The sequence below is a fragment of the Sturnus vulgaris genome, chromosome 2 (genome assembly GCF_052056855.1).
Source record: "Sturnus vulgaris isolate bStuVul1 chromosome 2, bStuVul1.hap1, whole genome shotgun sequence".
Taxonomy (NCBI): Eukaryota; Metazoa; Chordata; class Aves; order Passeriformes; family Sturnidae; genus Sturnus; species Sturnus vulgaris.
Window position 1 is genome coordinate 101,471,694 of NC_142244.1, and position 17,255 is coordinate 101,488,948.

The 17,255-nt window shown below is 41.4% G+C and overlaps 1 protein-coding gene across 8 annotated transcripts in view; it reads right to left on the minus strand.

The window, feature by feature from the left end:
* GPM6B (glycoprotein M6B) overlaps positions 1-17,255 on the minus strand; it is a 106,715-nt gene that overhangs the window by 23,666 nt on the left and 65,794 nt on the right. For 2 of the 8 annotated variants that reach the window (XM_014875823.2, XM_014875824.2), the window contains exons 1-2: positions 8,628-8,703; positions 1,171-1,290 (exon numbers count right to left, since the gene is read on the minus strand). The exons of 2 other annotated variants lie outside the window; for them this stretch is intronic. In XM_014875823.2, coding sequence (XP_014731309.1) covers positions 1,171-1,290; positions 8,628-8,688 — 181 coding nt within the window. In that variant the 5' untranslated portion in view covers positions 8,689-8,703. Of the gene's footprint in view, positions 1-1,170; positions 1,291-8,627; positions 9,168-17,255 lie in introns of those variants that run through there. 4 more of the 8 variants (XM_088160207.1, XM_088160206.1, XM_014875822.2 and 1 more) reach the window with 3 other exon arrangements.

Consider the following 17,255-nt stretch of genomic DNA (forward strand, 5'->3'; position numbering starts at 1 on the left):
CTGCTCCTTCCATGTCCTTCACAGCCCAAGGAGGCAGCATTCATAATCTACCACTACTTCCTGAAGCATTTCTTTTGTGTGTAAAATATCCCATGTGCACTAAATGTGAAGTTTGGAAAAGTCCTCTGGCAGTCTCCAACCTGTCACCCAGGTAACTTGTCATAAAATATGGTCAAAATGAATACTGATACTGGAGACAGAGACCATAATTTGTGACCTAAGTATTTTTGGGGAAAAAAGCCATTTAAAATACATAAACATTTGAATCCTACAGCACCAGAGTAGGAAAATGTAATGGAAAGGGGAAGGATGAGGCAGCAAGCTTTGGTGAATATTTCCCTGCATTGCTATTAAAGGCTCTGGTGCGGAGGCAGGCATCTCCAACAAACAAGCTGTCAAGTAGGCTTCAGTCACTCAGCTCCATATAAAGAGGATGATTCTGGATACAGCTAGCTGCAAAGGCTGTCTCTGAGCATATACATCCCTTGCTGTGCTATCCATTACTCAGACTGGAATTTTCTAATGTGATCAATCACAGACTTGATTTCAGGTGCCTTTCTGAGATGCTTCAAAACTCAATTCTCCCACAGACCCTTGAAATAAAGCTTTGTGAAAACTAAATAGGATCTTCTTGAGGTCTCAAGCTAGACATCGAAAGGACAGGCATGTAGAATCACCAAACCATTTTTACAGTCTCACCTGAAATCCTCCTCTGGACTGTCACATAGGCACTTAGTGCTTCCAGCAAGGGAAAGAATGCAAACCAAACCACAGCATATTGTCTAGGAAGCATACTGTAGGATACCAGTGAGTCAGATGTGCTGTCACTGCTTTAGTGTCATTTCTGCCTGATGAGTCTGATAGATTCATCCGCATAAACCCCCATACTATTTCATCTCATCTGTAAACAGTTTTGAAGCAATTGGGAGCACAGTTAAGAGGAAGCTGTCCCTCACAACACCCATGTTGTCTTTCAAGCGTTAACAAGGAAATTCAAATTTATGTCAAGTATTCAAACAAAAGAAGTAGACTCCTTACAGCCTTAACAAACAAAACAAGAAAAACAGAGGAACGTTTATCTTAAATTGTTAGGACTACGGCAAAGCATTAAGTTTATGCAACTACTGTTTCTGAACTCTTCATTTCCCTTTCACCCAGCCCTTTATTTACCTTGAATCCCCAAAGGACTAATATTGCCTCTCAATGCTGGCACATGATGGTACCGGTGTGGCCTTGAACTCCTGTACATCCAGTGGTACCTGCCAATTTCCATTTCTGGTCTGGTGATCACTGCCAATTTTAGGTGGTAAAAAGTCAGTGTCACCAGCAAGTTTTAGTTCAGTACTTTCAGTCATTTAACTTTAAAAACAAGAGCCCAGAAAAACACGCTGTAGTTTCAGAACTGAAACAACATAACCTTATAGACTAAGGGAAGAGATTAGGAGAGATGATCAACAGGGAAATGTTCACACAGGTGTTAAGAAAGGTTGAACAGCTGAAATTCCACCTAGGATTTTAGTTAAAACACATAAGGAAGGGCTCTCTATTACTTAACCCCACCCACTCTCATGTCTCCCTGTCTTTGACCACGACAAAAAGCTCTGCTCCAGAAGTAAAGGAAGGTAAAGTCATGGAAAATCACATTACCTGTTTTTTAAAAAGACTCTAATGCTGTCAAAGAAAAAGGTTATTGCTTTATGTCAAGGTAGGGCAAACACAAAGGTTTGCTCTGATACTTTCTTACATTTAAAAAATAAAAGTTTGTGGGCTTTATTTCACTTAGGCTCTGCTCACATTCAAAAATCTGGACCAAGTGTATTAAAAACTATTTATTCCAGGTTCATGGCCAAGAAGAGCACTCCTGCTTCTCCTTGTCTTTTCAGAGGAAGCCCAGCAACAAGACCCACATGCAGTAACTCACCTCATCCACTCACACACTCATTGGCACAGGCTTTCTGTGCCCCTGAAAGAGGCAAGAAACAGCATCAAACCAGTTTTTGAGCCTACATGTCCCCCACTGGTACCACTATGGCCTTGTCAAAGCTGTCAGGGTGAGACTGACAGACCTTTATTCAAAATGCACCAGAGTCTCCCTCTGCAGTGGCTAAACGAGAAAGCAATCATCATTTCTGGCTGAAGCAAATCCAATTCGGGAGCATTTGGGCACGTGGAGAAAGTGAAGGTTGTGAAGATGAAAATGCCATTTACTGTAGAATAGGATTAGAGACAAATTTCAGGGGGCAGGAGAAGTAGAAATACCATAAATTTCTAGCCTATGAGGGGCTCAGAAGGTCCTGGACCGAGTCCCCCTCATGTAGTTTTGCTGCTTTTGCAATGAGAAGTTTGGCACAGCCACATTTACATATGTCAAGAAGAGAAAAAAATCTTGGCCTTGAATCCAAATGCTGGATCTAGAGATTTCAACCAAGAATTTGTCTTCTTTATCAGCAAACGAACTCCAGTACTAAGAGCCTTTTAGTTTTTGTACATAAATTTAGCATCAATGGCTCTCTAAAGGATACTTTGTGGCTCGGTAATTTTCTCCTCTCTGCATCTCGCACACAAACCAGCAAGCAGGTATCAGTAAATCTTCCACAGAAGACATTATTCTGTATTGTATGGCTCACTCTTCTTCTTAAGAAAGACAAGTTCCACATCTTATGAGCATAACAAAATTTAAAATGTGTTGGAAGTACTGTTCCAAAATGACTGAACATTCTCAGGATGATATCATCTCCTTCTGCTCAGAGAGGAACAATCCTGCTTGGGAGATCACAGGGAATGCCATAATAAATGAATTGGATACAAAATGGAAAACAAAATTCTTTGCTAGTACTGCATACCTCCTCTTCTCTGCTTCCCCAACGTCTGCTCCCTGCCTTTTTGAGGCTACTTACTGGACACTGGTAACAGATTAATATTAAAAAAAAAAAAAAAATACAAATAACCAGCTGGAAAGATTTATTCATCTGCACTGCAGCAGCATCTAAACTAAACTTTAAATTCAACTTTTAAATCAAGATTTTATCCTTCTAGCTTGAACCCACGGTTTGAGATTTCTCCAGCAGTGGCCACAAAGGCACTTGTTCAGAGCAGCAGAGCAGCCTGCTCCTTTTCTCCCTTAGCCTGGGGGAATGCTGGTGAAGTCACCTGCCTGCTGCGGTACAAACATCAAACCCTGAAACACAGAGACATCATGTAAACTTTGTAGCATCACTTCTGTACGTGAAAATATTCTATGGAGTTGGGTTCTTTAATTAGCAATTTCTGGTTTTACAGTAACAGGGCAACTTTCATTAGGAGGCAATTCAAACTCCATAAGGAATCTCAATTTTTCCACTGCTCTGCAAAGAGCCACTTAGCAATGGCTGTTTGGTAGCCCTTAGTGCATACCTGGCACGACCTTTGAAGCTGAAGAGTATCACTGGGTGACTTTGCTGGGACCGACCCAGGCCCACTCATGTAAAATCAACACCAGGTCAAAAGCTCCCCAGGCTTCAGTGGCATAACAACTACTGCACACAGTCCATATCCACTGGAATTTAACTCTGTACCCTGAATAGTTGGGAAAGGAAACAGGCTTAAGGGCTTCTTTACCTTTTGCTTTTTGAGTAACTAAGTGCACTAATTGCCTTCCCTTGCCTAGGTTACAATACCCTCCACCCACAGCCAAGCTCCCACAGCTCTCCTGTCAGAACCAGGTTGTCCTCAATCCTGCACAGACACAGCAGCTACAGAACTGACAGTGTTTTCCTGTCACACCACGCAGGCACACTGGCGGCTGTGGTGTTCAATATTCATTGGGATGAATCATCTTGCACGCCTGTAATCAAATTCACAGTGCTCAACCTCCTCATGCTTGCTGCCTTTATCATACGGTTTTAGAGGAAATGCAGTTTTGATATTCATCTGTCTCAGCTGATGAAGCGGTCCACGGGAGCAAAGAGAGGGTGTTGTTTGGTCATTAATGGTCTAGTGATGAATACTGGACAAGAAGCAAGGCTGGGCAGAAAATGGGGGAAGGGTCAGAGTAACTGAAGGAGACCTTCCCCCCCTCTCTGCCCCCTTTGCTCCTGCTGCAAAATCCATTGTGTGCGCACAGTGCCATCTGGGTTCCCCCACCCCCCGTTACCATATCCCATGGCACATATGTCTAGGTTTTCTGCTTTCACGAGGTTTTTCAGACCAGTATGAGTACATTCTCTGAGTATTTTTCAACCCCCTCCTATTTAGAAACCAAATCCTATTCATTAAAACCTAAATCACTAAGCCTGCCAAATTATTATCCCCAGAATATCGCGTGTCCCAGATTCTTCCAGGGCTGGACCTCTTTTCCTACAGTCGTATTCTTCAGGGACTTATACTTAGAGCAGTTACTGTTGTCAGTGGATCTGAAACACCAACCAGCTGCTTTAAATGGGGAAAAACATGCAGTGTACTAAAAATCTCTGAATGGCTTGACAGCTCTGATACCACTGTCAGAGCCTAACATTAGGTGGGTACCTTTAAAATTTTGGTTGATGATCATAACACATGCTTTTAAAAATACTTTTTTCAATTTGTTATTATGAAAAATACATCTGTGATGCATCAAAATGTCATAAGCTCACTGTGTAAAAATAACTTTGCTAAAAGTGATATAAACTGCATGACAATCCATTCCTTTCTCTCACTGCACTTTACAGCTTCATTTAAACACAACTATACAACTGTGAGAAATAGCATAAGAGAAGCAAAGTATTTTCTTTTTATTTTTGACTAGTATATACTTGTCTATTTAGAGCTTAAAAGCTGAAACATGGCTTCATATACCATAAAAATAATAAAGCTCACAGCTATTACTGAGCACAAGGTCTTCTTTTATCAAGAGAACATAAGCAGGGAAGAGCCAATTAAAAGGGACCTTTTGTACAGCTGCTCAAAACTGATCTTCATTATTCCTCAGCACAGCATAGGCAATCTGAACATCATATGTATTCATATAAGGAACCTAAACCCTAGTATCATGGCTTTCTTCCATCCCATGTGTAATTGCTGAATTCACCATGGTCATCCACAGTTGGCTTTTTTTTTTTTTCTTCTTTTTAATTTTTAAATATTTTGCAACTTGGTAGTATTTCTCACAGTTAAATGAAAAGGGAAACTTCTTGTCTCTGTTAATGTGTATCAGGATCTATATCCTTCACTGCTGATGCAAAACGGCATTTCGTTTTTCTTATTTATTCCACCTCAGTAAATCTGCCTGCCTAGTCCTCACGTTTTGATTTAATTTAATGCCTGCAAGATAAACCCTGTCATTTGTAATAATTTGTAAACCTTCATCTTTAAAATGCATCCAATCTGTCCTGCAGCCCTGCAAAGTATCTGTTAAACATTTTGCTTCAGCTTTCATGGTGTTCTCCTCTGATAAGGGCTGCTGATACACAGCATAAAGCTGCCTTATTTCTTATCTCCATCAACATGAGGGTTGTTCCAATTCCAATTAAAAAAACTGGGGCAGCAGCCACTCATCTGGGTGCAGAGAAGCAAATGTCAGATAAACACTGAATCCATCAGCTGGGTAGTATCGCTGCCTGAATCAGACAGGGGATGCATGCAAATTATTACAAGACAGAATGGGAATTCTGTAGAGTTTAGCAGACCTAAAAAAATCTAAATAATTTTCAATCATTTTCATTTATCAATCTGTACTTATTCATAAAGCACATTAGCTTGTGCAAATTGCCTCAGCTACACTGCAGTCCAAAACAGTTGGCTGTCCACATTTGCCACAGAGATGGGAAGCACAAACCAATACCTGTGTGGCAGCACCGCTCACATAAGACTGTTTTAGGTGCTCAGACTGAAACCAGACCTCATTGCTCATGCCAAGTGCTCAGGCAGCATTGCTCTCCAGGGTTCTCCCAAGTATTGGGAGCCCTGTACACAGACAGCATGTAGTCCTAGTCCAACTTTCTCCAAGTATCTATTCCACAAAACTGCAGCACATCATCAAGAAGCACTTGCATTGAAAACACACTCCAGAAACATGCAGTTTAAAATTCTGATAAAGGGAAAATACCTCTTAGCTTAAAAGCACGATTTGCTATTAGTTAAATGCAGATACTGTCCCCAAAACTTGGCAATGAAAAGCATATGGAGTGTGAGCTTGAATACCCAAAGCAGAATGCTCATGATCTTCCCTTGCTCAGTCTTTGCAATAGCAGCAGCGCCCAAACCCCTTCAGATGATGGTTTATCTCCTTAGGCTTTGCAATTAATTTCTAGAAGGAAGAGTTAAAAGATCCTGTGATAAGACTTCAGCTGCTTCAAGCTGTGGCAGTTGCCTTGAAATCATTGGATCTAGGGCATCTCATAAAGGATGGCCATTACCAAGTCTAGGTGGGATCCTAGAGGAAGAAGAAAATGTTGCAAGGCTGGCAACCATGTGAGGCTTAACAAGTAAGATATGTGGTCTACAGAGTAAATGAAGGAGTCCTATTCTGTTCTATACCCCAAAACGAAGCAGCAGTATTTTCCTGCGAGTTTCTTTACACAGAGAAAAAGCCCATTTTCCTCCACAGGAGCTGCTGGTGAAAGAGCCCTATTGAAAAATTCTGACATTTGAGAGGCACCTGATGCCTGCTGAGTCCATCTGAAAACCCAACTGGACTTGACAGATTTAGCACTTTGGAAAATCTGCCCCTCAAAACCAAATACGTGTCCTCCATGACTACCTCACAGCAGTAACTTTGCAGGGGGATCTTGTCTATTTGTTTTGCTATAGAAATTAGGACTTTCAGCTTTCTGCATTTTAATTTGCCGTGAAGCATATAGAGAATTTAAGTGAAGAGAAATACAGAGCATAATGTGGGAGACCATGTGTTACTTTCAGGAACTGGAGAAGCGCAAGCACAAACCCTATAAGTGTTACATACATATACTTATGTAACAGATACAAAGTACAAAATTATCATAGAAAAAGCTAAGAAATGGGGGTAACATTGGGATAGGAGGCTTCCTGCTTGCATTTGATGAAAGCAACAATCAACCACCTTGACTTGGAAGCAGATTTACTGTTCTACATGTTGTGCTTTCATCTTGCCAAAACAAAAGAGAAGTCATAAACTCATCATAAACACACTCAGCAACACATTTTGTTTTGCGCAGCTGCTAATGCATACGGATAACTTTCTGTAGCGTTCATTGTAACATGCATTCCATTGGTTTAAAAGAAACTCGCCAATCAGAAGAAAGAATTGCTGTAATTTTTGAAGAATGATCTATCAATTCAAGGTGGTTTTATAGTCAATCTATTCAGAACATTTTGTACATTAATTACTCAAAATCTGTAGTGAGGTGGGTTACTGTCCACATACACTAATGGCTTTCAGAGTTTAATCTCTCATCAGTGGACCTCCTTTTGTGAAATCCCTAAGGGATTATGTAGTACTATGTCTAATCACTTGACAAATTTCATTTACTTGAAACTGAAGCTCGTTTTATATGAAGTGTGTAGCAGGAGTCAGATTCAAAGCAGGAAAACAAAATCTGTTACTGGACACTACCAGAATTTATCATGTTTATATCCGATCTGCTTAACAGTCAATGAAAGAATTCTGCTTGGGAAAATGCATTACTTGTTTATCAGCTGCTTAAGCCTATGAGATACTCAGATGAGATACTCAGATTGCTTATAAACGATACACAACAGGTTAAAAAATGTACTGTGACTCAAGCAAAAAGACAACGGAAATTTAAATAATTTTTTTGTTGCTGTATCATTCAGGGGAAAAAACATCAACAAACTGCTATCTGTAGAGTAGTCTGCTATGCTGAAGAGGAACGGTTATTTGACACAAATTATAGACACAGAAAGAAAATGTCCCTTGCGAGCTGAATTTACGCTCTGAAGTTCAGCACTCCAGAACAAACATAATCAACCTGTAAAGCTGGGAGGGATGAAGCACCTCTCTTTCAGCGCTGCCATCTCCCTACCACAGAACCATTACCATGGAATTGTTCTCTCCATTAAGCACCAATTCTCAGTGATTAACACACGCTGAAATCTAATGTTGCAAAACACTGCATTGTTCCCCCTAATCACAGCGCAGGCAGAAAGCTACAGAAGTAAAATTTGCCAGATGACACCATAGAAAAGGAATTTTAAAAATCAGAGTAGCATTTGGCACCAAGCTCACTACACGAAGGTTGTGTGACATTATAATCTATTATATGTTGTTATAACCTAGGTCTCCCACACTGCATTGCAAAGCCTTGCTACATGGCTAGTCTCGATCAAAACACCAGATTACGGCTCCGAAAACAGCATGCAAACACACAGGCACACGCTACCTCTGTAAACCAAATTAACCAAAATCTGTCAAAGACGCAGCAATAACAAGACTTCTTTTGCAAGCATCATTTCGGGTAGGGTTAGGACAGATTCAGAGCAAATACAGACAGAGACAGAAAGGTCGATGCTCTATTAATTTGTTGTCAAGCCATGCAGGAAGGGACAGCTGAAAGCCCGAAGATGCAGTAATGATTGTTTAAGAGCTATTTGAAAAAGTGACAAAACTGGCCTAAACCTCTTTAAGCCCCCTGAATGAAAAGATTTAAACAGGCTATTGTTAGACCCCTGGGTACCTTTTTTCTCTTGGCTTTGTTCTGCATTTTCCTCCGCTGCAGTTTCCATGGCTGGCTTCATACCATCCACCAAAAATGCCGCCCCCCCTCCCCCCCCAGTAAGCACTTTTTCTCTTCGCCTCCTTTCTCACTCCCTTCCGTCTCCTATTTACAGCGGCGGTGATTGAGCGGCTCTGTTCTCCCCTACAGTAGATTACAGTCCTTTCCAAAATGCCAGAAAAGTCTTGTCAGCTTCAATTTCGCTCCGCTGACTGGTCCACGAGGAGCGGTGCCAGCTCGCTCAGCTATACGTCACCACGGTCCCCAGCTATAAAATAGCCATCCTGTGCCTCGGCTTGCCACACCGTGGGGACCAGCATCACCCGCTCGCGCCCCCTTCCTCCTGCCCTCCGCTCTTCCCCTCTTTCCCCGGCTCCCAGCAAATGTTAATCAATTCTCCGGGTAGTGAATGGATTGGTGACATCGGGAGGGGAGATGCAAGTGAGAAAGAAAGGAGCCCCCGGCCGCTGTGAGGTGAGCCCCCCGGCCGCCGTCTCTAAGGGGAGTGCACGCCGGCACACAATCACAAGGCTCCCTTTCCCATGGGACCTTGTTATTATGCTTTGCATTTTGATTTATTCCACATGCCCTCTGCTCTTTCAAAGGGTGGGGGGTGATGGGTCTGTTCTCTCTGTTTGCTTTCTTTGCCGAGAGTTCCGCTCACCCACGGTAAGAGACTGTGAGAGAAGCATAAAAACCAAAGTGGGCATGTATGTATGCACATGGAAAATTTAAATTCTTTCTTTGACTCACAAGCACCATGGAAAAAAAAAAATCCAAGCAAGGAGACAGGAAGCCAGTTCAAGCGACCTAAAATGCACGTGCAACACTCTAAAGGATAAAATGTTTAAGAAAACACAACTTGGCTTTAAAAAGAGGTCTGCCACTAGAGACATAAAGCCATGCTTGGGAGTGAGCACAGAGTTGCTGTTCAGCACGTTTGATCACTCCCCTAAATCCAGACAGACTGCAGCATGATCAAATAAGCTGCACTTGGGAGCAACAAACTCAAGACATGCCAGCATTGCATTGCAAGAGATGACTTTAGGTGTCTCCAGCCCAAGAGCCACAGAGCAGGGCAACACCACAGAGGGGTATTGTTCCCCTCCCAAAACCCAGGACAACTGACACATTTAAGGCAGTACTGAGACTAATTAAGTAACCTTGCCTGTCACTTTCCTTGTCTCAATGCCTTACAGTGCAGCACACTGCATAGGGCACAAGTGCCCAAAGGCACCCCTTTGTGTGTGTGTAGGATGGTGGAGCAAGTACAGAGTAATGGCTTTTGTGGTCCAGCCACTGCAGCCAGTTCTGCAGCCTGCAAAGATGCCCAGCAGATTCAGCAAATGCTGGGGATGTTAAAACCTACACCCTGCATGTTCCCTATAACAGATTCAAACAGGAGAGTGGGAAGGGGGAAACAGTCCAAAGATTTGTAGCTGCAATTTAGTCTCCTCTGGTTGAAGTTACTACACCCACTATTTTGCTGTACATTTTTATTTCTAGATGCCTAGTGAAAAGCACAAAAGCCCTCAGACCTAACCATTAGAGAAAGTTCCCATCTCTTTCAAGAAATTAGTGCACAAACCCTCCTCTCTCATCACAGCCAACACAGCTGATAATTTGCTTTGGGCATTACTACTCAGACTTCAGGCTTCAGCACAGCTGCCAGGATGTCTTGGTCATATCTTAAGGTTTCATATCAGAGCATCAAAACTTGATGTCATGCATTTGCCTTAAATGCTTCCTTGGTGTCCAGGAAGAGTCTGCAGTTGAAGCTCCCACTTCAGCGGACCTCTATGTAAGCAGGCTGATGCTAATTTGTAGATGGCATGAAGTATCCTCAGCAGCCAAGGTGAGGCAAGGGGTTGGGTTCCTGAAGGTAACCAAATTAGCAGCCACAGCAGAGACCTCAACCAAGGGGGCAAAGCATTTTTCCCAAATCTTCCTCTCCAGTGCTCAGACAGCAATCCACACACAGACTGAAATCCTTCCCCAGCAACACCATGCACTTCAAACCCACTCCCTGAAACAATCAGTCAAAAGGTGAAAGCATGGGTGATATGTTGGCTATATTCTTTTAACCATTACTAAAAGGTGTTGGTATAATGATTATACAAAAAAAAGCTTCTACAAAGAGCGGGTTTTTTTTCCCCATTTAACATCAGTAAGACTGAAAATCCATACAAGTACACCCTCCTTGCCGAAAGTCACACAAATTTTAGTCATTGGTGAAAGCAGCTGATTGCTTCTGACATAAAATTCTCTTTTTGGAACACCTCACTGTGCAGTTGGTACTTCTGTCACAGTCTAGATCTCTCTTTCTTAATGATCTTTGCTTTTAGGCTGGAAGCTCTAAAACTTTAAAGGGCTGAAACCTCCATTCAGACTATCCTAAGTTACAAAAGGCCTGTTCAAAACCTAATCCAAGTGGTGCAATATCAATGCACTTATCAGTAAAAATACACAGAAAATGCGAACATAATCTGGAATTTCCTTTATTTAAACAGCAAATACATTAGACATAACCTCTGGATACAGACCGCCCCTGGAGGAAACCCATGACTGTAGGCCTCCCTTCTTTACCAGTGAGACCTACTCCTTCAAACAGCTGCACACCTTCCTACTGGGGTGCAGAATTTATTAGGCAAGCTCAGGACTTAAGAGTTTCTGATATTTCAGAAACCCAAAACTAACAGCTGGGAGACTATTTCCTCGACTGCTTCCTCAGAATAACCCCCTCCCCAAAGAGACAATGAAAAATTGATGCACAATACCACAATCAACTTCACAAGAACTTGAACTGAACACTTCAAAAATCATCAAGGCCAACTATTCAAAAGCATTAATCCTGCCTACTAAATCACCCTCTAAAAGCTTCAAAAGCTTCAAGTGATACAGGAGTATAAAATTCTCTCCCCTCTCTTCTTACTATTTTCTGAATAACTGCAGTCTATGATAGGTTTTAAGCACTTATCATCCTAAGTAATTTCTTGATTTTCAAACTTCTATACCATCATTGGTAAATACAGCAAGTAAAACAAATAATATGATTTCCTCTGGTGCTAACATGGGTGCTGGTCTTGTGCTTCAGGCATTAATCTCAGCCAGCAAGTTGTCTCATTCAATGTTCCCTCCCTTAAGCAGATACATCCTTGTCATAATATGTGATGAGACTGGGAAACATCAACTTTATGCTTATGACAACACAGCAAAAGATTAAGCCACAAAGGCGAAAATTTTAAAAAATAATAAATTTAAGGCTGATATTCAGCAAAAAAACCTGTTTGTACAGACCAAGATGATTTAGACAACCAGCAACTAGGGCAGGAGCTAGTTACATTTGAGAAGTTCAGCCCAGCACTTTATTTGCAGAACAAGATAAAAGTGAAAATGAGGAGAGGTGCTGAGCAGCAAAGGTTTCTGCTGTTAAAGCACAGCTCTGAGCCTACTGCCAAACCTCAGGATGAATGGAGTGGAGGAAAGTACATGAAGGCACTGCAGACCAAGTCACATTTACTGCAAAATAGATTTTAAAAAGACTTAAATCTATTTTATCTAGGTATTAAAAAAACCCCAAACTACACATTTAATAATTTTTCTCAGTCAATTAAAATAGCACAATTGTAGAAGTTAAAAACTATATTAGAATCCCTATTCTGTTCATGTACCAGTTCCTTTTGAACATCTATCTTTAATGTCACTGAATCTAGTTTACATTCCTGAAGGCTGAGAAGCTCTACCATAAGCTGCAGCAAATTCTTCACAAGCTTTCAGAGTTGAATACACACTTGCCATTTCTACAAAGGCTTCACAGAGCTGTAATAAAGAGTGTTCTCACATAGCTGAAGAGCAATTTGATATTATCTATGAGATCCAAGACTCAGAAGTTAAAATACAGAGACTGTACCTCAAACAAGACTGACACAAGTAATTTTAAAGATAACTTGTAGACTACTTTTCTTTTTTATACTTAAGAGAAAGAACGAATACACGTGAAGCCACTTGGTGCAATGTAATTGCTCGTGTTCAGCTTTAAACCAGTGACCGAAGACTTGCTTATAAAACCCAGTCCAAATACTTATGCAAAAGCAGGCAAACTTTCCATGTGGATAAAATCAAAGCGTGACAAGTTTTCAGTTGTGCAGCAGTCATATATCTTGCAAGTACTTTACAAAAAAAAGTACTTTTAAAAATTGGGGTTCATTCTTTCAGATATACTAGGTTACTAGGAAAGTGGAATCCAAATTAACAAATAACAGTGGAAAATCCCTGCAATTATACCACAGTATAAAACACTGCACTTAGGGGTCTCAGTCTCAAATTTCTGTAAGAAAGAACAAAAATAAAGGCTTAAGCATGGATAGTGGTTATCTCTGCAGCCAAAGAAAATCACTGAGTTAACCAATGGAGCTAAGTCCAGGAGGGCAAGCAAACCTTAACAGTGTGAATATGCCAGTGCTGCGACTCCCTTAGCAAAGCCTTGTGAAGATGTCAATGACTGCTGCCAAATTAAATGTCTGGTGGCAAGCAGCAGGCAAAGGAGATGTCACTCAATTGTTGAGGTACATACAGTTCTCTGTCCAGCCTGTCTGTTTCCAGCTGGACCACTGCAGTTACAGCCACGGCTGAGAATCAAAGGTAATAAATGCCCCAGATCCAGAACATACACCAATGGCTAACATTTAGTTGGAACACAAAGGAAAAACAAATCCCTTAGAAAGTGAACAGATGGTTCTGTATGGCTTTTCCAGTAGCTAGGTCTCATCAAGTTCTGGTCTCAAAGATGGCTCAGATTGCAGAGATGTGAAGTCTACCAAAGAAAAAAGCCTGAAGAACTATAATGAAAGTCAAAATGAAATAAAAAGTTGATGTGTTCTTAAGCAGGTGGAAGCTCCATTTCTGCTTATGAAAGACAGTCAACAGCACAGAAGAAAAGAAATAATTTTAAAAAGCGAATGGATTTTATTTATCTAATCTAAGGGCTTAGTAACATTTTCCTGGGTTTTAGAAACTTGTATTTTAAAAAGAAAAATTCTGGAGAAAATAATTCAAAACTCTAGACAGACAAAATACAGGAATCTCAACCATTCCAAAGACTTCCGAGGAAAGATAATAAAACTTAGAACAAAATAGGATACATTTGAAACTAAGCCAGTAGCAACATCACCTCTTGCATTCCTCTCTTGTGAGGGCTGCCTGGAGTAGCACCATGCTTTTGGCAAGCCAGAAAGAAATATGGTGACAAACTGGAGCCCATTTAGATTACAGTAGAAAGAGCACAGAAATACAGAAAATGAAAGCAAAGACTGCCTAGCATCTCCTCCAGAAGGAGCTTTCATTAGGTAAGCGTTCAGAGCTCTAGATTCAGTGGCTGTCCTCAGCTTCTATTCCAGCTCCACGATTTTATGACATAGTTTTCTACAAGTGCACTGCATAGCAGGTTTCAAATGCTTCAACTTTACAATGAAGCAGCAAAACAAGGCTTTGAGTTACCCAATCTCCATAAATTTTTATCTTCATCAGTGGCAAGATCCTCACATACATGAAGCCTTCAACAGTACTTCAAATGCTCCTCCAGAATTTTAAGGGCTATGTTTTTGACTTTGGCACACATAACCACCTTTTTTTGCTTCCTCTGTCCATCATAATTGAGGGGAGATTCTCAGCTATCATGCCTCTCTGCCTGGTAGTGCAGTAGGAAAATAATATGCTCAAGTCTTTGTTGCCTTAATTCTGCACTTTGAAGATAATCCAATATAGTTTGCTTGGCTGTGAACCTTCCAATACTGTTGTCAAAGCTAACTGCCATCTCAGAAAACTAACTGGAGCTTCTGAATACTTGGACATACTGAAATAGCATCCTAGATATTTATGCCACACTTGCCAGCACTCAAGTAGAAGTGCCTCTTGTACTTGTAGAAGAGCTATTTCTGCCAGCGATTTAGAAGGCAGCAAAGGTATCATTATGATATACTCCTGTTAATACAGCTGCTCCATCTCAAAACACAAGAGCTTGAGACAGAACTGGTATTGGGAGGCTACCTGTTGATTTTTTTTCTGTCTATAAATAAACATCACAGAGTTCAGCCTTGACACAAACTTAGCCTTTTGCTCCACAAAGTCGGATTTAATCAGACAATCCTTTGTTAACTTTACATCCAGTTCTGATTTTCAAAATTGCCCTCCCACTCTCCGCATAGACTTCAGCATCCCACCTACAATCTCTCATCTATTCAGTACTCGTTTTGTTCTTCAGTCTTGGCTTCAGTCCAGTCTTTTCAAAAAGCGTGGAAAAAAGCAGGGAAATAAAAAGAAGTGCAAAAGCCTACAGCTCCCCAAAAAGAAACCAGGGGCACTCATTATAGAAGGGTACCTCACACTGCGTACCAGGGGCACATGGGCAGGGACAAGGATGAAGAATCCTCCTAAAATGTCACAGAGGATTCCATGCAGAAACCACACAGGTAGATATGTGTGTGTATGTACACATGCAGAAAACATGTATGTGTGCATATTCATATGCATATGGAGAAAATGCATACAATTATACATGTTTTTAACTGAACAGTAAACCATACAAGCATCATTGGAACTGCTATGAGGAATGCATACTAATTTACAAAGCCATGTAATAGGTTTTCAGTTTGATAGTGTACATCCCAATGTACAGACTGCTATAGACTCCCCCAGATCAAGGTTTCAGGGCCAGGAACCAAGTTACCCAAGATCAGACTGGAGTTTTCAGCACAGCTAAACCACACCTTGGGAGCACCATTACCTGTTCATCTCAGTATCCCAGGTTGGAACACCAGCACCACCAGCCCCAGGCTCTGCCACACATTGCTCCTAGACCCACTCACGGATTGTTGGGCAGTTGTGTGTCAACTTTTTGAAAAGCCCGCTGAATTCAAAAGTCAAAATGTTGATGTAAAAGAAAGCATCAAAAATAATGATAGGTATGAGGCACTGAAATTCACTGTTTGAAGTTTCAGCACCTTGTAAAAGTCACTATGACCGTGGCTGTTTCCCCAAGATAGAAAATTCCCATTCCAGTGTAATTAAACTACACTTTGGGAAAGATTCTGGACCAGTTCTGTCATGTAGTGCTGGACTGCCTGTTGAATTGCAAATGTAGCCTCTGTTCACACATAAGACACTAGTCATGAAATCCTCAGTTAAGACACTAACGAAAGGATCCCCAATTAATCACTGTATTCTTTGCAACAGCAGATATCCTCATTAGGAAAGCAGCAGGACATTAACAAGTCCCACATTGAGAGTGTCCAATTAACTCATCGACTAAATATGTGCCAAGCAACTTCTCCAGCCTAGCTTTTCCAGTCCCCTCTTTCCAGCTGCAGAGATTGGGATCCCAGTCATGTCTAAATAGTGGTTCTTTTGCGCTTTGCAAAGCCTTTGAGAGCGCTGCTGTAGACAACAAACAACGACCGCTCAAGTGTTCTACGGGTCTTTCACTTGCGCCCACAAAAAGCTAAGTGTGCACTCTGGGAGTTCAGCACAATTAAGGAAAAAACCCCACCCCTCTACCTTTATAAACAGGGAATGACTTAACCTGCTAACAACGAGTGTGGTTGGAGTGCCGTCTGGATCATATCACGCCTCGATTTTTGCCGAACCTCAGCAGTGGGTGATCCCGCATACAAAGTGAGCTCTGAGACAAAAGTGCTATAGGGTGAGTTAAGGACAAAGTAGCAGCTTTCAGCCTGGATTCCCAGATAGGCTGTCAAGTAAAATCCCTTGCCAGGGCAGGATTATTCTCTAGAGTATACATTTCCAACACTTTGTCTCGCCTAATTTTCTGAGTGTCTCAAGGTTGGAGCCTTTCAGTGTTTTTCGAGAGGAGCCATTCTGTGGCCCGGCAGGTTTTGAGGCTTGGCACAAAGAAGGGCTTGCACAATGGCCAGGGCCCCACTGCAGTCAGTACAGACGGGGCGGCTTCTCCAGAAGGAGCAGGGTCCCAGCCTCTGAAATGGCCTCCAGTCCTGCTGCCTCAAAACCACACACTCTCTTTTGAGCAATCCCTTGTTACATCCCCATTTCTGTTTCCCTCCAAACGTGACATTCACTTGTTTTAAACAGCTAAAAGGCATAATTTTTGTACTTTGTCATGACTCAGAGTAAAATTCATTTCTTCATCTTTTCTACATCTATTCCTTGTATCATTCCCATCCCATTTTATTTCTACTCTCTGTTTTCAGCATATTTGTAACCATTTCTCTTGCACTTGGAGCTTCCCAGGTGTAAACACTAAGCATTCTCGTTATGTACTTCCTCTGGAGACTCTCACATTAGTTACTAAAATGCCACAGGCATTTTTTATTTCAGTAGTACTACAGACATATCTTCCATGTATCTCACTACCACTGATTCCTGAAGTGCAATTATCTGCTCTACCTTTCTGCACCATTTGGAGATGAAAAGAAATGAGCTAGGGAAAGGGAGAAAGGATGTATATATTGAAAAAGACCTTAAAATTAAAACAAGAGAAAAGCACAAGGCAGAAACAGCAACCAAGGCTCTGGCTAAGGTCCTTTCTTTGGTCTGTAAGAAGAACTCTGTGTGGAA